Source organism: Anolis sagrei, chromosome X, assembly GCF_037176765.1.
Source record: "Anolis sagrei isolate rAnoSag1 chromosome X, rAnoSag1.mat, whole genome shotgun sequence".
Taxonomy (NCBI): Eukaryota; Metazoa; Chordata; class Lepidosauria; order Squamata; family Dactyloidae; genus Anolis; species Anolis sagrei.
The window spans coordinates 49,696,132-49,720,951 of record NC_090034.1 but is presented as its reverse complement, the minus strand read 5'-3'; the positions used below and the strand labels follow the sequence as shown (position 1 = coordinate 49,720,951).

Below are 24,820 nucleotides of genomic sequence, written 5' to 3'. Positions count from 1 at the left end.
ACACAATTGCGAGAATGAAAAAAGGAATAAAATTTCATAACTCCCATTATACTAATGGAATTTTCACTAGAAACGAAAGGCTGTTGCCTCCTGATTTTGTAATGAGTTTTGAAACAACTTTTTCATCGATCACACAGCCTAATATGTATGTGTGAGTGTATGTGTGTGTATATCTTCTATACACATAACAAAACTGAAAATATGTATGTGTGTGTATGGCTGGGCTGTCCACTTACACAGACAAGCTCCTGCCACTTAGGAGACACCAAAGGCCCTCCCTCCAATGACACTGCAGGTTATAGCAAGCACCGTAAACATGTCCACAAGCCCTGCCAATGTCCTCCATAAACACCATACTGCCCAGCACCCAAGAAAGGCTTCCATACAAGGACAATTTCATCCTAGATTTTAGAAGTTTCCTCCACCACAGGCATCCCAGTGTTCCTTACTCTCTCCATTGGTGTGGAATTTGTCACTCCCATAACCCTTTCCTATTCTTTTCTTGGTGCACAGCAAACACAGGAATTTATCAGCAACTGAACATACTAGAGAGGTTTGGGGAGAATTCGCCATGATTTATAGGATTTGTAGGTACTGGGATGTATAGTTCACCTGCAACCTAAGAACTGCATTCTGAACTCCACCAACAATAGACCTGGAACTAATTTGGCACACAGAACCCTCGTGACCAACAAAAAAAAACTGGTGGTCTTTGGAGACATTTATAAGAGCTGTAGTTCACCTGTATCCAGAGCGGACTATGAACCCAAACAATGATGGATCTGGACCAACTTGGCATGCATACCCGATATGCCCAAATTTGAATACTGGTGGGGGTTGAGGGGAGCTATAGGTACTGGAATTTATAGTTCACCTGAATTCAATGAGCACTCTGAACTCCACCAAAAAGAGAATTGGACCAAACTTGGCAAACAGAGCCCCCATGACCAGCAAAAAATACTGGAGGTCTTTGTGGGAAATTCACCTTGATTTGGGAGAGTTGTAGTTCAACTACATCCAGGGAGCAATGCGAACCCAAACACCATTGGATTTGGACCAAACTTGGCACACATGCCTGGTATGCCAAAATTTGATTACTGGAGGGGTATTGGGAAACTGACCTTCTTTTCTGGGAGTTGTAGTTCACCCATAACCAGGGAAACTGTGACCTCCAGTGATGGTGGACCAGGATCAAACTTGGCACACAGAACCCCTATGACTAACTCAACCTACTGGAGGGGTTTGACCCACCATCGTGGGAGTTGTAGTTCACCCTGCACCCCACTGAGGGTGCATCTAGAGCAGGCACGGGCAAACTTTCATGGCGGGCCGGAGTAGGGTGGGTGGGCCAGGAGGGAGGGGTTCTCCCCAAGCCCCCTCCCTGCCCTTTCCTCCTCTTCCTCTTCTTTTCGGAGCCAGGAAGTGAAGAAAAGATGGGAAAGGTTTGTATTCCAAAAGGGTTGGCCTTGGTCAAGTTGAGATGGTGGACGGGACAGAACAGTTGTATCCATTAGACCTCCTATTGTCTTCTCCTGATATAGAATCCTAGGGCTGGAAGAGACCCCCAAGGGCCATCTAGTCCAACCCCCTGCAATGCAGGAAGGCACAACCAAAGAACTCCCAATAGACAGCCTTTGCGGAAAAGCCTCCAGAGAAGGAGACTCCACTACACTCCCAGGCAGCCTAAGTCACTCTCTGACATCTCTTACTCTCAGTAATTTCTTCCTAATCTTTGGTAAGAGAGAGGAGGGTCTGAGAAAAGAACCCAAGGAGTCGCATCTGCCTCTGGGCCTGGGTTTGCCCATATCTGATCTAGAGCAAACTTGCCCAACATAACAAACTTTAAGGACTGATGGAGCATCTCGGGGTTAACCTGGCATGATGTGAGTTGTCGTTAATTCACAACCTTATGCGTTTCGTACAATTTAAAAAATGACATTTTCAAATAACCCGAGCAATGCCAAGCTAGGGTGTGCGTGTGTTTATATATATATATATATATATATATATATATATATATATATACTAGCCGTCCCCTGCCACGCGTTGCTGTGGCCTACTCTGGTGGTCATGGGGGTTCTATGTGGGAGGTTTGACTCAATTCTATTGTTGGTGGGGTTCAAAATGCTCTGTGATTGTAGGTGAACTACAAATCCCAGCAACTACAACTCCCGAATGTCAAGATTCTATTTTCCCCAAACTCCACCAGTGTTCACATTTGGGCATATTGAGTCTTCATATAGAGTTTGGTCCAGATCAATTATTGTTTGAGTCCACAGTGTTCTCTGGATGTAGGTGAACTATAAATCCAAAACCAAAGGACACTGCCCACCAAACCCTTCCAGTATTTTCTGTTGGTCATGGGAGAACTGTGTGCCAAGGTTGGTTCAATTCCATCGTTGGTGGGGTTCAGAATGCTCTTTGATTGTAGGTGAACTATACATCCCAGCAACTACAACTCCCAAATGACAAAATAATTTTTTTTTGAGTGAAGGACATACATTGGGTTGTTAGGTGCCTTGTGTCCAAATTTGGTGTCAATTCGCCCAGTGGTTTTTGAGTTCTGTTAATCCCACAAACGAACATTACATTTTGATTTATATAGACTAGCCGTCCCCTGCCACCGCGTTGCTGTGACCCAGTCTGGTGACCTGGAAAATAAAGCAATGGTATCTAATATATGTAATTCCTTTATGCTTGTGGGCAAACAGTATTCCTTGTTGTTCCTATGTCAGTGTTGATGTGGAGATTGTCTGGTTTGCCTAATCTGGAACATGCAACATATAATTGTCCTGCTTCCCAATCTATGACACTATATCTCTGTGTGTGAATCATATCTATCTATATCTATGGCTGGATGGCTCTTCATCAGGAGGGCTTTGATTATGTTTTCTTGCCCTGGTGAAGGGAGCTGGACTGGATGGCCTTAAGTATGGTAGTTCTGTGCGGGAAGTTTGCCCCAATTCTGTCACTGGTGGGGTTCAGCATGCTCTTTGATTGTAGGTGAACTATAAATCCCAGAAACGACAACTCCCAAATGTCAGGGTCTATTTCCCCCAAACTCCACCAGTATTCACATTTGGTCAAATTGAGTGCTTGTGCCAAGTTTGGTCCAGATCCATCATTGTTTGAGTCCAAAGTGCCCTCTGGATGTAGGTGAACTACAACTCCCAAACTCAAGGCCAATGCCCAACAAACACTTCTAGTATTTTCTGTTGGTCATGGGAGAACTGTGTGCCAAGGTTGGTTCAATTCCATCGTTGGTGGGGTTCAGAATGCTCTTTGATTGTAGGTGAACTATACATCCCAGCAACTACAACTCCCAATTGACAAAATCAATTTTTTTGAGTGAAGGACATACATTGGGTTGTTAGGTGCCTTGTGTCCAAATTTGGTGTCAATTCGCCCAGTGGTTTTTGAGTTCTGTTAATCCCACAAACGAACATCACATTTTTATTTATATAGATAATTATTATATATATACAGGGTTAGTCAAAATGCATAGGCCAATAAGCCATTCAATTGAATGGCTTATTGGCCTATGCATTTTGACTAACCCTGTATATATATATATATATATATATATATATATATATATATAATAATCCTTGGTGACTGCCAAAAGCTTGTGGACTTGGAATGCAATCATGGCCTTCGCTGGCATTGATATTCAAAGCACTCAGCAGCCGGAACAGAACGGGTTCTTCCGTAATGAAACAAAAGAGGAGAATTGAAAATGCTGGAACAAACAAACAAGCTGCCATTGTGGAGACAGGGAATGGGCGGCATCCTTAACAAGAGGAAAATGCCTCCGTTTTCCTCTACCGCCCTCCTCAAAACGGCCGCTGGAAGTGACTCCCAGTCCTTGGGAGTTAAGCGCTCCTTTTTGTTGGAAATAGCAACCTTCTTCAAGCTTCCTATACTAGCTATTTGTTTGTATATAATTCAGATTGCTTACTGTACTGTATATGTGTGCATTGAATTTTTGGGCTTGCACAAATCTTGGCCTGGCCTTTTAAATTTTTTAAGTTGCCTTGAACAGGCTGGATTATTTTTAATATATGTGTGTTATGGCGACAATTTTTATGCATATTTTGTTTTGTTAAACTTATGGTTATGTTGTTTTTACTTTGTATGTTCTGTGATTTTTACCTGGGAACCGCTCTGAGTCACCTCGGGGAGATAGAGCGGTATATTAAAAAAGTATTATTATTATTATTATTATTATTGGTTTGCAGTTTTTCCTTAGCTCTTTGTTATGGGAGGGGCTGCAGACAGGGGCGGCTCAACCCATTACGCAAAGTAAGCATTTGCAGTATAGTTGATTTTGCCCAGGGGCGCTCTTGAGACACTCTTGGGGGAAAATAGGCCTTGACATATGTGAGTTGTAGGTACTGGGATGTATAGTTCACCTACAATCAAAGAGCATTCTGAACTCCACCAGTGATGGAATTGAACCAAATATGGCACACAGAACTCCCATGACCAACAGAAAATATATATCAGTGATTTGGGGGGGGGGGGGGGGCGGCAAAATACTGTTTGCTTACCGTTGAAAATTACCTAGGGCCACCTCTGGATGCAGAGCACATGAACTGGGACTATTCAGGACTCAGACTCCATTTTCGAGTGTAGAGACTCCATTGGACTTTCAGACTAGACAGAGACTCTATTAGACGCTCAGACCAGAGAGATGCTTAAGATTATGGACTGTGGATTACGATTATGTATTATCTGCACAAAGAAACTACTTCAAATTAGTTCACCTACAATCAAAGAGCATTCTGAATGCTGCCAACGATAGACTTGGGCCAAACTTCCCACACAGAATCCCCATGCCTTGAATGGACTCGCTAAGGCAAACCTCCCTCCAGCCTTGCGTGCTCTCCCTTGTCTTCACATGTTGCCATGCGCCGAGCACACCTGCTCTCCCCTCCCCGCTTGGAGTCTCAGAAACAGCCCTCCCCTTGGCTGAGGGGCTGGGTGAGAGAAGGAAGAGAAGGACAGGCAGAGAGATTTCAGCCTTCTCTGCCAAAGGGGTTCCTAAGACCATGAAAAATATAGGTTTTCTGAAGGTCTTTGGTGACCTCTGAAACCATAGGTTGAGAAACACTGATATGAGTAAGTTCAATTGTAAATAGCTGAAATGGAAATAAAGATTAAAAAGCTACTCAGTTTGAGCAGAGAAAACTTTTGCAGATAGTTAACTAGATTAGAGTCGGCACCCAAATATTTGAGTTTTCCTCTGTGGTCCTTCTCAAAATGGCTCTCCAGGATGCGGATGGGTAAGTGTTCGGGCAACAAGACCCAGCATCCTTCCCCTGTCAAAGGCTCTTTCTTACTTTCAACGTCGACGGGGCACTCCTCCGCGTTGCCCATGTGGCTCTCCTCCTCCGTCATGATGATGTTCTCGATGTCCTTCATGGAGAGGTGCTCGCAGAAGGTGTCGTAGAGCAGGCGCTTCAGCTCGTCCACTGTCAGCTTTTGCATGTCACACTAAGGAGGAGGAAGGCGAGGAAGATGGTGAGGAGGAGGAGGACAAGAAGGAGGACACCAAGGAGAAAGGAGGAGAAGAGGAAGAAGAGGAGAAATGGAGGAAGGAAAAGGAGGAAGAGGTCAAGAAGAAGGTGGATGCCAAGGAGAAAGGAGAAGAGGAAGAGAGTGAAAAAGAGGGAGATGAAGAAGGGGAGGAAGAGGGAGAGGTAGAAGGAGGGGAGGAAGAGGAGAAGGAGAAGACGAAGGGTAGAAATAGGTGGAGGAAGGTGAGGTTGAGGACGAGAAGGAGAAGGCCAAGAAGGAGAGGAAGAGGAAGAAGAGAAGAAATAAAGGAGGAAGAAGGTGAGAAATTGGGAGAGGAAAAAGGGTAGGAGGAGGAAGAGGAGGACAACAAGAAAGACAAGAAAGATAAACAATAGGAGGAATGAGATAAGAAGGAAAAGAATGAGAAAAGATGAGAAGGAGGGAGAGGAAGAAGGGGAGGAGGAAAATGAGAAGAGGAAGAAGGGGAGGGGGAAAAGAAAAAAGGGGGAAGAAGGTGAAGGAGAGGAAGAAGGGGGAGAAGGAAGAGAAGAAGGAGAAATAGAAGGAGGAGGAAGGAAGAGGAAGAAGAGGGGGAAAGGAGGAGGAGGAGGACAACAAGGAAGATGAAAGGGGGAGACAACAGGAGGAGTAAGAAAGGGAGGAGGAAAGGAAAGAGAAAGAAGAAGGGGAGGAGGAGGAAAAAGAGGGAGAGGGAGAGGAAGAAGGGGAGGAGGATGCCAAGGAGAAAGGAGAAGAGGAAGAGAAGAATAGAAGGAGGAGAAAGAAGATGAGGAGTAGGAGGGAGAGGAGGAAGATGAAGAAGAGAAGGAGAAGAGGAGAAGACGAAGAGGAAGCAGGGGAGAAGGATGTGGAAGAGGAAGAAAAGAAGGAGGAAGAGGAGCACAACAAGGAAGATGAGAAAAGAAAACTAGAGGAGAAGTGAGAAGGGAGGAGGAAAGGAAGGACAAAAAAGAAGAGAAGGAGGCAAAGGGAGAGAAAGAAGGGAGGAGGAAGAGGGAGAAAGACAGGAGGAGGAAGTGAAGGAGAATGCCAAAGAGAAAGGAGAAAAGGAAGGGGAGGAAGAGGGAGAAAGAGAAAGAGGAGAACAAAGAGGAGGAGGAAGAATAGGGAGGAAGAAGAGGAGAAAAAAGAAGAAGGGGAAGAAATTGAGGAAAAGGAGGGAGAAGAGAAGGAGGAAAAAGAAACAGGAGGAGGAAGGAAGAGGAGGAAGAGTTAAGGGAAGAGGAGGAAAAGGATGAAGAGGAAGAGAAAGAAGAATGGGGGGGGGATACCAAGGAGAAAGAGGAGAACAAATAACGAGGAGAAATAGGAGAAGAGGAGGAATAGGAAGAGGAGGAAGGAGAAGAGGATGAAGGGTAAAATATTCTGGTACATTTTCAAGTATGGAGTCCAGGCACGAGATATCAAGAATGATCCAGGATTTAATTGACTCTTACCTAAACGGTTGCTCAGATGATACAAAGCTTGAAAGCAACTCCACGTGCAGGGACTCTATGAGTCACAACTAGAAGGAGACCCTGATGGAGTCTCCTTCCTTGTCTGGAGGTTTTGTCTGGATGGCCATCTGTTGGGAAGGTTTAGATGGTCTTTTCCTGGCAGAATGGGGTTGGACTTGGATTCTGTGATATATGGATATAGATATAAATTCACACAAAATCCACAGATATGGTGGTTGGACTGGATGGCCCTTGGGCTCCTTTCTAACTCTAGGAGAAGGAGGAGGAAGGAAGAAGATGACAACAAACAGGAGAAGAAGAGGAGGAGGAAAAAGATGGATGAAGAAGGGAAAGGGAGAGACAGAGGAGAAGAAAAGAGAGGAGAAGGAGAGGGAGGCAGAAGAGGGGATGAAGGTGACCTCACCTTCCAGAAGACAGTGTCGAAGTCCGTCCCATGGAACTTCTCGGGAATCCCGGAGGCAGAGAGCTTGGGTCCCAGGAGCGTCACGAACTCCTCAAAGTCCACTTGCCCGTCCCCTGGCAGAGAATAATGGCCAATGCACAAAATATAGCAGTTATTCAGAAGTGTTTTTTCCCCAGTACTCAAAAACATATACTCTCCCATAAAATATCTTGTTTCTATATCATGCTTTCAAGAGACAAAAATAAAGTAAACTTCGTTAAAAATAACCTATCTGATTGAATCATAACCTTCATGTAGTCAGCATACAGGGACATAATTTGTCACTCCAGTTACAGAAGGAGTTTATCTGTGCAGATAACACAGGGCGTCTTTCTTATAATCAACCGCAACATGAGTTTGCTCTTAACAGTCCAAAGTCTCATGGCGTCTCATGGAGTCTGAATCAGCACATGCATGCATTAATCCCTCCATCTATCTGTCTGTCTGTCTGTCTGTCTGTCTGTCTGTCTATCTATCTATCTATCTATCTATCTATCTATCTATCTATCTATCCATCCATCCATCCATCCATCCATCCATCCATCCATCCATCATTCCATTTATCTATCTATCCATCAATTCATCTATCTATCTATCTATCTATCTATCCATCTATCCATCTATCCATCTATCTATCCAACCATTCATCAATCTATCCATCAATTCACCCCTCTATCTATCCATCTATGAATCTATCCATCCATCAGTTCATCTATCTATTCATTCATATATCTATCTATCCATCAATCCATTTATCTATCTATCTATCCATCTATCCTTCTTTGGAAGCTTTTAAACAGAGGCTGGATGGCCATCTGTCGGGGGTGATTTGAATGCGACGTTCCTGCTTCTTGGCAGGGGGTTGGACTGGATGGCCCATGAGGTCTCTTCCAACTCTTTGATTCTATGATTCTGTCCATGAATTCATCAATCAATCTATCCATCAATTCATCTCTCTCTCTCTCTCTCTCTCTCTCTCTATCTATCTATCTATCTTTCTATCCATCCATCCATCCATCTAACCATCAATCCATCCACCTATCCATAAATCTATCCATAAATCTATCTATATTTGCACTCTCTTGATCATCCTCTTTTATCTATCACCTTATCTATCTATCTATCTATCTATCTATCTATCTATCTATCCATCCATTAATCCAGTCTACATGGTGTCTCTGTGTTCTGTGATCTAATGGAGCCTGAAGTCTAAAGCATTTCATGGCTAAAGCATTTCTGTGTTTTCAAAGGGAGTCTGAGCTCTGAGCAGTCCCAGATTTGATCATGTGATTTGCAGCCTCTCCCACAACCTCAAGAAACATACCGAAACACACATATACAATACAGTAAGCAAACAGAATCATATACAAACAAATTACTAGTGAAGGCCTTACCGTCCATGTCCAGCCTTTGGATGATGACCTCCAGCTCCACCTCATTGGGCATGTAGCCCAGGGAGCGCATGGCCGTGCCTAACTCCTGCTTGGAGATGAAGCCGTTGCCGTCCCGGTCAAAGACCTTGAAGGCCTCACGGATCTCTGCAGGGAGAAGAAAGGCATAAGCTTATTTCATTTATCAGTGCATTCAAGCAAACTTTCTCCCTTCGTCGTCTTCTTCGCCTACTTTCTTCCTTCTCCATCTCTGAGAAGAAAGCCTACTTTCCCCCTTCTCCATTTCTGAGAAGAAGGCCTACTTTCCCCCTTCTCCATCTCTGAGAACAAGGCCTACTTTCTCACTTCTCCATCTTTGAGAAGGCCTACTTTCCCCTTCTCCATCTTTGAGAACAAGGCCTACTTTACTCTTTCTCCAGCTCTGAAAACAAGGCCTACTTTCTCCCTTTTCCAGCTCTGGAAACAAGGCGTATTTTCTCCCTTCTCCAGCTTTGCCAATGTCTCCATATCTCTCTTTGTGGCTCTTCCCTCCTTCCATTCCTTCCTTTTTCCCTTCCCCTGACTTCACAGAGGTCCACTTCACCTAGAAACAGCCTTTGGGGCATGAACAGATAGACAAACAAACACAAATACTTCTAATTAGATATAGACAAGGAATTAATCAATCCTAAAAAGGTAAGCGTAATTTCCTAGCTTAGGCGTTCCTTCTACCCCTCCCTATTTCTCTGCCTCTCATAGAGACCAGCTTGCTGTCTAATGGGACTGCGTTTGTGGGCTATCATGTAAACTTATGGTTCCGGGCTTAAGCACAGCAGGCTAATCACTAAGCTACAATAAATCTTACCAAACCACAAGGTTGACCGTTCGAAGCCTGGGTCAGGGTGAGCTCCTGATCTTTAGCTAAGCTGCTGCCTACCTAGCAGTTCGAAAACAAATAAATAGGAACCGCATTAAAGTGGGGAGGTATTTAGGATCGACAATGATTAGAAAAAGGAGGAAGTTTATGAATAAAGAAAGCTCTTCAGCAAGGAGATGGAGCAACAGCACCCCTGGTGGCCGGAACCGAGCACAGCCCCCAAAGACGCCGAAAGATGGGAAACTTTCCAGGACCACCTGCGAAAAGTGAAAATCCGCAAAGTAGGGATGCTATATATGTATATCGAGTTCCAAGGGTGAGGCAGAAGTGAGGAGAGATTTAAAGGCAGCACACACCTTTTTTTGCTAGCTATTTCTGCTTTGCTTTGCAATCTCTCCTGATTGGCTGCCTCTCTCCCGAGGGGGAGGGTAAAACCCCCTTCCACACTCCATCGTTGCCATGAATCGGGATTAGAACGCCGCTCTGGGCAATGGCAACCATTTATAAACTGGGAGGCAAAAACCAGCGAAACAGCGAGTCCGCAAAAAGCGAACCACGAAGTAGCAAAGGAACACTGTATAGACCTCTATCTGTTGTCTGCCTTGTCATTGCTATAATCGGCATTGAATGTTTGCCGTATATGTGTGTTCTGTGATCCGCTCTGAGTCCCCTTTGGGGTGAGAAGAGTGGAATATTAATACTAGACATGTGCAATCCATGGTTCTAAAGTACTTACAAAACTAAAATTTTGGTGGTGAAAACTAGCTGGTGCTTTGCTTCTACAGTGTTGCTAAAGTTCTGGCAGTGAAACTTTCAGAACTCTAAAACAACTTTCAAAATTTAATTATAAATGGCTATTCCTAATAGGTTCTGTCATAAAAATCGCCAGTAATGAAATAATAATGACATTTTGAAAGTTTTGTTAGAGTTCTGAAATTTTCACCGCCAGAACTTTAGCAACACCGTAGAAGCAAAGCACCAGCGCCCCCTAGTTTTCACCACCAGAACTTTAGTTTTGTAAGTACTTTAGAACCATTTAGAGCCATGGATTGCACATGCCTAATAAATACTGTATATTTACAGTATTGATGAATATAAATACTGTATATTTACAGTATTGATGGATATAAATACTGTATATTTACAGTATTGATGGATATAAATACTGTATATTTACAGTATCGATGAATATAAATACTGTATATTTATAGTATTTATGAATATAAATACTGTATATTTACAGTATTTTAACATTTTATCTTGTGCATCTGTCCCTCCCTTTGTGCTTATTTTTATTATGTTATTTTATACTGATTATTTTATTTTGTTACTTTATGATGTAATTTTTCAGTTGTTTTATGTCTAATTTTGCTGTATTGTTTTTGGGATTGGCCTCATATTAGCTGCCCCGAGTCCCTTTTGGGGAGATGGAGGTGGGTTATAAATAAAGATGATGATTATTATTAGTAGTAGTATAGTAAATAAATAAATAAATACCCAACCAGTGGTCCGTGAACCACAGGTGGTTCACAAAAAAAAAAGTGGTCCATGGGAGGGGGTCTTTCACAAAAAACCTCTGGGACCACTCTCCAACTTTAGTACCAAAAAGGTTGCTTCTGGTCACTTCCTGACATCCGCCGGGAAGTAGCAGCCAAGGAAAGGACCAAGGCAGTTAAAAAAAATTGAAATATAATCTTTATTATTATTTTTTCATAATATCTAATTTTAAAAAGAGACTTTGAAATGAGATAAAGAAAAAGCTGGAAAGAAAAGAGAAAGAAGAGAAAAAGAAAAGAGGAAATATATATAAGAGAAAATCTAGAAAGTAATGGAGGAAGGGAAAGATGGAGAGAAAAGGAGAAAGGAGGAATGATGATGACTTCGGTCCCACTTCCGAGCTGCTTCAAGGAGGGATTCTTCCTTTTCTTTCTTTTATAGTCTTTCTGGTTCTTCTCATCTTCTTTCCTCCTTTCTTCTCTATATTCGTCTATTGGTATGTGGGAGATTTCTATTCTTATATTTATCTTATCTTTTATTTTTACTTCAAATATTCTGTTATCGGTGTCCAATCTGTCTCTTTCTCTATTTTCCCTTTATATTTTTGTAATAAATGTTATTTATTTATTTATTTATTTATTTACGGCATTTATATGCTGCCCTTCTCACCCCGAAGGGGACTCAAAGCGGCTAGCAAGTAAAAAGTAAATACAATATATTATATTATTATCATAGCACAATATTAATATTATATATTACATTATATATTATATATTACCGAGGGCCTTCTCGGTGGTGGCCCCGTGACTCTGGAACTCTCTCCCGCCAGAGGTTAGAACCGCCCCAACAATCCTGACATTCAGGAAACAGGTGAAGTCGTGGTTATGGAGACAGGCTTTTGAAGAATGAGACAATGATCTGGATGGAAGACGGTGTATATTCGATTTTAGTATGACGACTGACCACTGTAGTTTTAAATATATGTGCTTTTTTAATGTTTTATTGTAATGTGTATTTTGATATTTTACCGGTTGTATGTGTTTTTATGGTTGGAAACTGGGCTGAGTCCCTCTTATGAGGTGAGAAGCTCGGTATATAAAACTTTGAAATAAATAAATAAATAAATAAATACATTGTACCATAACATTGTATTGTAATATTATTCGCAATATTAAATTTAATATAAAATATATAATTATAACATCATATTATTATTAGTAGTAGTATATTGTATTACATTATAATATCAATATTATATGTATATATAATATATTATATTATAATATGATATGATATGATATGATACTATATTATATTATAAGCACAATGCAGGAGACAAGATGGAACTGCCTTCCTAGCCCCTCTCTTCACTCTGATCTCAGAGCAGCGGTTGGTGCTGGGGGGGGGGGGTGTCCCAACTGATGACACCGGAGGCAAGATGGAACTGCCCTCCTGGCCTCCCTCTTCACTCTGATCTCAGAGCAGCAGTTGGCGCTGGGGGGGGGGGGTGTCTCCCAACTGATGATACTGGAGGCAAGTTGGAACTGCCTTCCTAGCCCCTCTCTTCACTCTGATCTCAGAGCAGCGGTTGGTGCTGGGGGGGGGGTGTCCCAACTGATGACACCGGAGGCAAGATGGAACTGCCCTCCTGGCCTCCCTCTTCACTCTGATCTCAGAGCAGCAGTTGGCGCTGGGGGGGGGGGGGTGTCTCCCAACTGATGATACTGGAGGCAAGTTGGAACTGCCTTCCTAGCCCCTCTCTTCACTCTGATCTCAGAGCAGCGGTTGGTGCTGGGGGGGGGGGGTGTCCCCCAACTGATGACACCGGAGGCAAGATGGAACTGCCCTCCTGGCCTCCCTCTTCACTCTGATCTCAGAGCAGCAGTTGGCGCTGGGGGGGGGGGGGGTGTCTCCCAACTGATGATACTGGAGGCAAGTTGGAACTGCCTTCCTAGCCCCTCTCTTCACTCTGATCTCAGAGCAGCGGTTGGTGCTGGGGGGGGGGGTGTCCCCCAACTGATGACACCGGAGGCAAGATGGAACTGCCCTCCTGGCCTCCCTCTTCACTCTGATCTCAGAGCAGCGGTTGGTGCTGAGGGCGGGGGGGTCTCTCAACTGATGATACTGGAGGCAAGTTGGAACTGCCTTCCTAGCCCCTCTCTTCACTCTGATCTCAGAGCAGCGGTTGGTGCTGGGGGGGGGGTCCCAACTGATGACACCGGAGGCAAGATGGAACTGCCCTCCTGGCCTCCCTCTTCACTCTGATCTCAGAGCAGCAGTTGGCGCTGGGGGGGGGAGGGTCTCCCAACTGATGATACTGGAGGCAAGTTGGAACTGCCTTCCTAGCCCCTCTCTTCACTCTGATCTCAGAGCAGCGGTTGGTGCTGGGGGGGGGGTGTCCCCCAACTGATGACACCGGAGGCAAGATGGAACTGCCCTCCTGGCCTCCCTCTTCACTCTGATCTCAGAGCAGCGGTTGGTGCTGAGGGCGGGGGGGTCTCTCAACTGATGATACTGGAGGCAATTTGGAACTGCCTTCCTAGCCCCTCTCTTCACTCTGATCTCAGAGCAGCGGTTGGTGCTGGGGGGGGGGGGGTCTCCCAACTGATGACACCGGAGGCAAGATGGAACTGCCCTCCTGGCCTCTCTCTTCACTCTGATCTCAGAGCAGCAGTTGGCGCTGGGGGGGGGAGGGTCTCCCAACTGATGATACTGGAGGCAAGTTGGAACTGCCTTCCTAGCCCCTCTCTTCACTCTGATCTCAGAGCAGCAGTTGGCGCTGGGGGGGCGGTCTCCCAACTGATGATACTGGAGGCAAGTTGGAACTGCCTTCCTAGCCCCTCTCTTCACTCTGATCTCAGAGCAGCGGTTGGTGCTGGGGGGGGGGGTCTCCCAACTGCTCCCAACGACACCGGAGGCAAGATGGAACTGCCCTCCTGGCCTCTCTCTTCACTCTGATCTCAGAGCAGCGGTTGGTGCTGAGGGCGGGGGGTCTCTCAACTGATGATACTGGAGGCAAGTTGGAACTGCCTTCCTAGCCCCTCTCTTCACTCCGATCTCAGAGCAGCGGTTGGTGCTGGGGGGGGGGTCTCCCAACTGATGACACCGGAGGCAAGATGGAACTGCCCTCCTAGCCCCTCTCTTCACTCGGATCTCAGAGCAGCGGTTGGCGCTGGGGGGGGGGGGGTGTCCCAACTGATGACACCGGAGGCAAGATGGAACTGCCCTCCTGGCCTCTCTCTTCACTCTGATCTCAGAGCAGCGGTTGGTGCTGAGGGGGGGGGGGGGGTCTCACAACTGATGATACTGGAGGCAATTTGGAACTGCCTTCCTATCCCCTCTCTTCACTCTGATCTCAGAGCAGCGGTTGGTGCTGGGGGGGGGGGTGTCTCCCAACTGATGACACCGGAGGCAAGATGGAACTGCCCTCCTGGCCTCTCTCTTCACTCTGATCTCAGAGCAGCGGTTGGTGCTGAGGGGGGGGGGGGTCTCACAACTGATGATACTGGAGGCAATTTGGAACTGCCTTCCTATCCCCTCTCTTCACTCTGATCTCAGAGCAGCGGTTGGTGCTGGGGGGGGGGGGGTGTCTCCCAACTGATGACACTAGGGGCAAGATGGAACTGCCCTCCTGGCCTCTCTCTTCACTCTGATCTCAGAGCAGCAGTTGGTCCTGGGGGGGGGGGGGGAGGGCTCCCAACTAAATAGGTTAATCTGTACATGTTTGTTATGTTCATAATCTTTTTATTCCAATCTTGGATTTTAGGTGTTTCACTTTTTCTCCATAATCTTGCGTAGCATATTTGTTGATAAGAAAAGAAGTTTATCTGTATTATTATCAATTTTTTGTTCTGTGATTCCCAATAAAAATATTTCTGCTTTGAGTGGTATCTTCATTTTAAAAAACAAACAAAATAACATATTTGAACAGATAATAAACGTGTATTGTAGGTTTACATTATGATAAGATATTTCTATATTATCCATTCACATTCCTTACAGATTCGTTTGTTTTTCTCCCCACTCCTCCCACCACACTTCCCTACCCCTCCCACCACTTTTCTCTCTATATCTTTACTTTTAACCACAAACATAACCTTTCTTAATTTTTGTACAATATCAGTGCTGGCTTCCCCTTCTTCAGCCCATTTCATATAAGTTGCCCATTTCTCTTTAATTTCTTCTGTTTTGTCCTCTTGCGAAACTTCTTGGGTTATACATGCAATAATATCTGGTTGGACTTGCTCAAATAAACAGTTATTCCAATTTTCCATGTTCCATTTTTTTCATCTCTCCATCCCCAGGCTATTACCTCCTTTCCTGCTAAAATCATTGCTTTAAATAGGTCTTGGTTCTTTGCAGCAATGTTTTTATTCCCTGTAATTGCCATTAACATAAATTCTATATTAACTTAAATTTTGAAAAATTTCCCCATTTTTTAAAAATATCTTCTCCCAAAAAGTTATTGCATTTAAACAGTCCCACCACATATGTGCAAACCAGCCTTTCTCTACTTTACAATGCCAATACATTGGGCTTAGTCCTGTTCCCATATTTGCTAATTGAGCTGGTGTCCTGTACCATTCCCAGATACATTTCCTTTCTAATTCTTTATATTTTTCCATTTTAATTTTCTTTCCCCCCTTCTTTACTTACTCTATAGTTTGTTTTGTGAGTGACCCTTCCTTCTGCCATTTGTTTTGTAATGTTCTTACTACATATTCATCGTCTTTTATCATCATTTTATATAATTATCCTACTAATCCTTTCATTGTCTTCTGTCCTGAAAGGACAAAGGCAGTGACATCTCTGGCTCATCCTCTTTTCGGATATCAGCTAGCACAACAATGCCTTAAATCAAGAAAGGTCTACAGAGACACTTGCAGGAACACCTCAGCAAGCGAGAGTCCAAAAGTGGCAGCCTAAAACCTAGAACCTCAATCCATAGCTGATACCAGATGAGAGACTCCCTCCTGGGCACACAGAAGACTGGGCGACTTCGAAGACGGTGAACAGACTGCGCTCTGATACCACGTGTTGCAGAGCCAACCTTAAGAAATGGGGCCACAAAGTGGAGTCCACGACAAGTGAGTGTGGAGAAGAGCAAACCACAGACCACTTACTACAATGCAGTCTGAGCCCAGCCACATGCACAATGGAGGACCTTCTTATAGCAACCCCAGAGGCACTTCAAGTGGACAGCTTCTGGTCAAAGGATATTTAATATAATGCCAAGTTTTCAAACTTTGTGGGGTTTTGTTTGTTTGCTTGCTTTTTAAATCCATTACAACTGTGCCCTTGGTTCAATCCTGATACGATAAATAAATAACCAAAAGCGTTACAAATCAATTTTTGGTCAACTTTAGATTCGGTTTGGTTATTTAGGGTGCTGATTCAGGAAATTGCATTGGATAGACCACATCAGCTCTAGTTTCTGATACAGAAGGTATGCCATCCAGTAGTCGCCATCTGCTCACCCACAGAAATCCATATTAATGATCTAGAGTTGATGTGGTAGTAAGAATCTTTTGTGGGGAGTCAGCCTCTCCCCTTCCGACATCCCTGTTGCCTCGGCACTCTAAGAGAGTTTAGCGAGATCAGTCGCTCTCGTTGCCGCATGCTTTCAAGGCAATGGTGTAGTAATGGTGAGGTCGCAGATCATATTTTCACATCCAAGGAAGCATCCAACACTGATATTCTTGCCCCTTCCCTTTGCCCAATGTTGGATCCTCCCTTCCTTACAGGCCCAGGTGGTAGGAATACTGGGTTACAAGGAAGAGTCTGCAAACGGGGCTCTGGCAGCAGCAGCCTCCTCAAGGGCAGGTAAGGAAAGAAGAGTTAAATGCTGGGGAAATGGAGGGGGTGGGCATTGGAGCCTTCACAGTCCCCTTCTTTCAACCCAGTCAACCCCTCCTGTCGCCTGAGCCTGCGAATGGGGTTCTGGCAGCATCAGAGTATGCTACTGTCTGGGATTCTACTCTCGCGAAGAACCAATCGACTATTATTCAATGCCACAACATGTGTGTGGCATTGAGCAATAATCCAAGGATTCTCCACCTCCTGAAAGAAATACAAACTCAAAAGTCACATCATTTTTTCAATTAAGTCTCATTATGGTGTTCTGTCTGCATATTATAAAATTATAAAGGTTGGGAACCACCGACGGACCTCAAATGGCGGTCACTTTGAAACAACTTTGGCCAGCGCTTGCCTGTCCTGCCCTTGCCCACCAGGTTGCCAGACGCCAAAACCCTGGCATTGACAAGTGGCTTTGTTTGTGCTTCCTTATGTCACCCGGCCTCCTCCTTCATCACCACCATCCATTATTGTTATGAACTCGTCAAGGTCGGCAAGACAAGGAACATGTTGCTTCTTTTGTTTTTGGCCAAGAGAGACAGGCAGGCCAGGTCTGCTTCTGTGTTGCCTTCCTGACTTCATGACGGCGTTTTCCCCAGACAAGAAGGCAGGATTCCTCTCAGGAGAGGCCGAAGGAGGCGGGTTTTGTGAGGGTTCAAATGCATGTGTATGTTGCACTCTAGCCTTGAGACAACTTTTCACCCAGCACCACACCAGAGTCCAATACTACCAGAATCATGGACTTGGGAGCCGAGACCAGAAAGCCATCTTTATGGCAATGTTGTCTCCTCTGAGAGGCACCAAGTAAACACCACTTAATTTAAGCCCGACCAAAAACCATGAGATCATGCTGAATGCACCTGGACTTCAAAGCCTCCTCACGGAGTCTCTCAATATGTCTAATTAGTCTATCCTTCACTCCCTCCATCCGCAAACCTAATCTGGCTTCATGGGAAAATTCCCCATTTCACAAGGGAACTGAAATCTTCACTTTCTGTTGCCTGGGAACAAACAACGGCTTCCTCGGCCTGCAGTTCTCTTGGATCACTAGCAGACTCTTCACTTTGAAACCTATCAATTCCTTCAACCTCTGAAACATCAGAAGAATCCCCAGCCACTTACCAAGCCACAACAGTGTAATAGTTAAAAATCCATTTCTGCTAATCACACAATGTCTAAAACCAGACATGAAAGGGTTAAGAACAGAGGAGTGATCTGGGCATGCCTTAGATCAAGAGGAAAAGGACTGCATGCCACACCCATAGGCAGGCTTTGAATAATGAGATCTGATAAGAAGAGCATATGGAATCATAGAATCATAGAGTTGGAAGAGACCACATGGGCCATCTAGTCCAACCTCCTTCTTCCATGTAGGAAAAGCACAATCAGAGTATTCCTGACAGATGGCTATCCAGCCTCTGCTTAAAAGCTTCTAAGGAAGGAGCTTCCACCAGACTCCAAGGCAGAGAGTTCCACTGTTGAACAGCTATTCTTATGGAAATGAAGTTCTTCTTAATGTTCAGGTGGAATCTCCTCTCCTGTCTCCATTGAGTCCTAGTCTCCAGGGCAGAAAACAATTCTGCCCCCTCTTCCTTATGACACCCGTTCACATATTTATACATGGCTCCTCTCATGTCTCCACTCAGCCTTCTCTTCTGCAGGATAAACAAATCCAGCTCCTCTTTAAGATGCTCCTCAGAGAGATTATTCATGGTCTCCAGACCTTTGACATTTGAGTCATCTTCTTCCTCTGGACAGTGGGACCCAGAATTGGACAAAATTGATTCCAGATAAAGAGGTTTAATCAAAGCAGAATACATGACTTCCTTCGATCTGGACACTGGACTCCTTTGAATGCAGCCCAAAATCCCATTGGCGTTTTGAGCTGCTGCATCACACTCTTGGCTCATGTTCAGCTTGTTCTCCACGAAGACTCCAAGATATTTCTCACATGGACTGTTGTTATAGAGCCAGGCATCACCCGCCCTGTATCTTTGCATTTCATTTTTTCTGCCTAAGTGTAGGATCTTACATTTGTCCTTGTTGAAATTCATGTTGTTAGTTTAGGCCAATCAGCTCTCTAATCGGTTGAGGTCCCTTTGAATCCTGATCCTGTCCTCTGGAGTAGTAGCTCTCCCTCCTCATTTGGTGTCATCTGCAAACTTCATAAGTATTTCCTCTAAACCTTCATCCAAGTTATTAATAAATATATTGAACAGAACTGGGCCCAGGACTGAACCCGTTTCATGGCACCCAAATAGCCACTTCTTTCCAGGATGAAGAAGTGGAACCATTGGGGAGAAGCACTCTTTGGGTTTGGTTGCTTAACCAATTACAGACCCACCTAATCGTAGCATTGCCAAGCCCACATTGGAGTAGTTTGCTTACAAGAAGGTAATGGGGGACTGTGTTAAAGGCCTTGCTGAAACAAAGATATGTTCCATCCACAGCATTCTTTGCATCTACCAAGCTTGTAACTCTATCAAAAAAAGAAATCAGATGAGTCTGGCATGTCTTTTTTTTCTTTTTGAGGAATTCATGCTGACTTTGAGTAATCACAGCATTCCTTTCTAAGTGACTGCAGGCTCCTTCATGATGTGCTCCAGAATCTTCCCTGGTTTTGATGTCCGATTGACTGGACACTGGTCATTGTTTGGGTCCTTTCTTTAACTTCGGGACAACACTGGCCCTCCTCCAGTCTTCTTATGGGACTTCTCCAAGAATCCTCAAAGATTATTGTCAGTTGTTCCAAAATGACTTCTGCTAGTTCCTACAATACTCTTGGATGTAGTTCATCTGGCCCTGGAGACCTGAATTCATTTAGAGTTGCCAAGTATTCCTGAGACATATTCCTGTTGTGAGACCAAAATGGAGCATGTAGAAACAAAAAAGTGTCATGTCCTACCATGAATGCCAGTAGTCTATGGAAATCTGGTTGGATGGAGACGTGAAAATATGCATCTTTTAAATTTATGGTGGCAAACCATGTTCCCCTCTGGCAATAGAAGGAGAATTGTAGACGGTGTTGCCATCCGGAACTTGCAGGAGTGAACATAATGGTTCAGGTCCTGCAAATCCAAAACTGGCCTTTGGCTTTTATCCTTTTTAGGAACCAAAAAATATCGAGAGAGAAAAGAAAACTGAAAAGCCGATGGGTGCAAAGGCCCAATCACACCTTTGTTTATTTATTTACTATATTTCGATCCCGCTCTATTTCACCCTGAAGGGGACTCAGAGCAGCTTCCAGTTTGGCCATCTCAGTGCCACATTACAAATACAAAATATATAAACAATAAAACAGAGAAAACAAATCAATACAATTAAAACTGTTAAAAACATAAGCCAAGTCCCATGGTCGTCATTTGTGCTGCCACATTTATGTCGATTCCATACTGCACTATTCCCCAAATGCATAGTTCCACGGCCAGGTTTTAACTTTCCTCCCGAAAACCAGGAGGGAGGAAGCCGATCTAATCTTGCTGGGAAGGGAGTTCCATAGCTGAGGGGCCACCACTGAGAAGGTCCTGTCCCTGATCCCCACCAGTCGTGCCTGTGAAGGAGGCAGGACTGAGAGCAGGGCCTCCCCAGAGGATCCTAGTGTCCAGAATGGTTCATTGAGGGAGATACGTTCAGACAGCTAAAGTGGGCAAGAACCTTTTAGGGTTTTATAGGCTAAAGCCAGCACTTTGAATTCTGCTCAGTAGCAAACTGGTAGCCAGTGGAACTGGCATAACATGAGGGATGTCCACTCCCTGTACCTCACTCCAATGAGGAATCGGGCTACTGCCTGTTGGACCAATTGGAGCTTCCAAACAGTCTTCAAAGGCAGCCCCACGTAGAGTGCATTGCAGTAGTCTATTTGAGATGTAACCAGAGTGTGAACTACCATGGCCAAGTCTGACTTCTCAAGGTTTGGGAGCAGTTGGCAATGCTCCTCTGGCCACCACCGAAACCTGAAGTTCCAGGCTCAACTATGAATCCAGGATCACTCCCAAGCTGCAAACTTGTGTCTTCAGGGGGAATGTCATCTCTACACAGATGATGTTTAGCTCTATCACTCCTTCCCACCTGTCACTAAGGAGGCTGTTCAGGTCCTGAACCTGTGCTTGGCAGCTGTGACGCTCTGGATGAGGACAAACAAATTGAAACCGAATCCAGCCAAGACACAGGGCCTCCTGGTCAGTCGCAAGACTGAACAGGACATAGGGTTACAGCCTACACTCCCCCTGAAGACACAGGTTCACAGCTTGGGAGTGATCCTAGACTCATCGCTAAGCCTGGAACCCCAGGTCTCAGCGGTGGCTAGGGGAGTTTTTGCACAATTAAAAGTTGTGCGCCAGCTGCACCCGTACTTTGGAAGTCAGACTTGGCCACGGTGGTCCACACTCATGTTACATCCCGTATAGATTACTGCAATGCACTCTATGTGGGGTTGCCTTTGAAGACTGTTTGGAAGCTTCAATTAGTCCAACACTCAGCAGCCAGGTTGTTCACTAGAGCAGCATCCAGAGAGCATACAACCCCACTGCTGAGCCAGCTCTACTGGCTGCCGGTCTGCTTCCGAACACAATTCAAAGTGCTGGTTTTAACCTTTAAAGCCCTGTACGGTTCCGACCCAGATTACCTGTCCAAATGTATCTCCCATTACGAACCATCATGAAGTTTAAGATCAGCTGGAGGGGCCCTGCTCTCGATCCCAACACCATCGCAAAAGCGACTGGTGGGGAAGAGAGACAGGACCTTCTCAGTGGTGGCTCCTCACCTGTGGAACTCCCTTCCCAATGACATCAGACTAATCCTGTCACCCCTGTCCTTCAGAAAGAAACTTATAATAATAATAATGACACTTTATTTATACCCCTCTACTATCTCCCCAAGGGACTCGGTGTGGCTTACATGAGGCTGAGCCCGAAATACAACAATACAAGCAATTTAAAAACAACAAAACAATAAAACAATAACATAAGCATTATCAATAGGACAACACACTTTAAAATCTATGGGTAGGCCAAATGTAATTAAAATTAATAGATTAAAAAATAATGCTGGGCATGGGTGAAAAAGTGATGGGGCGGTTTGTGGGAACATACGAGCAGACCTAAAACAATAAAAAGTGCTTTGGAGGACAACGTGCTATAGGATCATTATTCTGGGAAAGCACACTGGAACAACCACGTCTTCAAGCTCCTCTTAAAGACTGCCAAAGTTGGGGCATGCCTGATGTCCTTGGGGAGTGAGTTCCAGAGTCGAGGGGCCACCACCGAAAAGGCTCACTCTCTCGTCCCCACCAATCGCGCTTGCGATGCAGGTGGGAGCATGAGCAGGGCCTCTCCAGATGATTGAAGAGGTCGTGTGGGTTCGTATACAGAGATGCGGTCATGAAGGTAGGCGGGTCCCAAATCGTTCATGGCTTTGTAGGTAAGAACCTGCACCTTGAATTGGGTCCGGAAAATGAATGGCAGTCAGTAGAGCTCCTTGAACAGGAGGGTTGACCACTCCCTGTAAGAAGCCCCAGTTAACAACCTGGCTGCCGTCTGTTGGACCATCTGGAATTTCCGAGCCGTTTTCAAGGGCAGCCCCACGCATTACAGTAATCTAGTCTAGAGGTGACTAAGGCATGGACCACCCTGGCCAGATCCGCCTTCACAAGGTACGGTCGCAGTTGGCACACGAGTCTTAATTGTGCAAAAGTCCTCCTGGCCACTGCCGACGCCTGAGCCTCAAGCGTAAGTGATGAATCCAGGCGGACTCCCAAACTGCGGACCTGTGACTTCAGGGGGAGTGCAACCCCGTCCAACACAGGTTGCCACCCTATACCCTGATGCAGTTTATGATCTATCAGGAGGACCTCTGTCTTGTCAGGATTAATCTTCACCTTGTTTGTCCTCATCCAGACAGCCACAGCGGTCAGGCACTCGTCCAGCACCCGAGGGGCTTCCTTGGAGTTAGGTGGAAAAGAGTAGTAGAGTTGTGTGTCATCTGCGTAGAGATGGCACCCAACTCCAAAACTCTGGATGACCTCTCCCAACAGTTTCATGTAGATGTTAAAAAGCATGGGAGACAGAATGGAACCTTGCGGGACCCCACAGGTCAAAGGCCAGGGGTCCGAGCAGATGTCACCCAGCTTCACCATCTGGGACCGACCCTCCAAGGCCCATCCCGGAGAGTCGTCCCAGAAGTATACCATGATTGATGGTATCGAAAGCCGCTGAGATGTCCAAGAGAACCAACAGGGTCACACTCCTCCTATCCAGCTCCCTACGGAGGTCATCCACCAAGGCGACCAAAGCCGTCTCGGTGCAGTGGCCAGGACTGAAGCCAGACTGCGACTGATCCAGATAGTTGATGTTAAAACCCGGTTATGGGACCAAGCCTTTGAACAGTAGAAGTAGCCATCAGGAATATGACTCAAAGTGATATGAATGACAATGGACTGACCCAGACACTGGTTTTAAACAAATGTCTTATTAATGTAATGTATTTTAATGAACTGTTTTGAATGTATTTTTATGATTGTGGTTAGCACTTGAACGAGTGTTTGTTGTGAAGCCGCTCTGAGCCCCGCTCCCCCTGGGGGTGAGAAGGATAGGACACAAATGTACTAAATAAATAAATAAACCCCATCCAGTACTAGCTGCAACCCTATAGCCTGTTTGGCCTTGCAACTGACCAAGTGTACCTCTGTCTTGTCTGGCTTCGATTTCAATTTGTTCGACCTCATCCAGAACAGCCTCCTTAGCAACAGGTGGAAAGGTTTGATAGAGTTGGACGTCATCTGTGTACAGATTGCATCAAACTCCAGAACTCCAGAACTCTTAGCAGCTTCATGTAGATGTTAAACAACATGGGAGACAGTACTGAACCCTGTGGGTTGCAGGGTTGCAGGGCTGAGCTAGTGTCCCCCAGCAACACCTTCTGAGGATGACCCTCCAGGAAGGACCGGAGCCATTTGGTGTCAATTCGTCCAGTGGTTTTTGGGTTATGTTACTCCCACAAACAAACATTACATTTTTTTATTTATATAGACTAGCCACCCCCTGCCACGCATTGCTGTAGCCCAGTCTGTGTATATGTGTTTTGTGTGTATGTGTGTGTGTGTATATATTTGTGTATATGTGCGTTTGCACATGCATTTTAATGCATTTTTGCTCTCTCTTTTTTTTGGCTTTTTAAGTCCCTTCCATTGTGTTTTTCAGTGTTTTTCTGAATGATAGTCTCTCGTTGGCCTGACAGGTGTATTGTGTCCAAATTTGGTGTCAATTCGTCCAGTGGTTTTTGAGTTATATTAATCCCACAAACAAACATTACATTTTTATATAGATAGACTAGCCGACCCCTGCCACGTGTTGCTGTGGCCCAGTCTGTGTATATGTGTTTTGTGTGTGTGTGTGTGTGTGTGTATTTGTGTATAAGTGTATTTATGTGGTTATGCGGATACGTTGTAAGATAATGTTTTTTTTTTTTTGGCTTTTTAAGTCTCTTCTGCTGTGTTTTTCAGTGTTTTAATGAGTGATGGTCACTTGTTGGCCTGATAGGTGTCTCATGTCCAAATTTGGTGTCAATTCATCCAGTGGCTTTTGAGTTCTGTTAATCCCACAAACGAACATTACATTTTTTATATAGACAGATTGTCCTCCCAACGCTGCTTTATGCCAGCGAAACGTGGACGGTCTACAGACGTCACATGCAACTCCTGGAACAATTCCATCAGCACTGCATCTGAAAAATCCTACAAATCTCTTGGGAAGACAGGCGGACAAATGTCAGCATGCTGGAAGAA

At 44.9% G+C, this 24,820-nt stretch overlaps 1 protein-coding gene across 1 annotated transcript in view; it reads right to left on the bottom strand.

Annotated features, from left to right (window-relative positions):
- CABP7 (calcium binding protein 7) overlaps positions 1-24,820 on the bottom strand; it is a 40,287-nt gene that overhangs the window by 7,219 nt on the left and 8,248 nt on the right. Inside the window, exons 2-4 of the mRNA XM_060785200.2 lie at positions 8,835-8,978; positions 7,402-7,514; positions 5,343-5,496 (exon numbers count right to left, since the gene is read on the bottom strand). Coding sequence (XP_060641183.1) covers positions 5,343-5,496; positions 7,402-7,514; positions 8,835-8,978 — 411 coding nt within the window. The remainder of the gene's footprint in view (positions 1-5,342; positions 5,497-7,401; positions 7,515-8,834; positions 8,979-24,820) is intronic.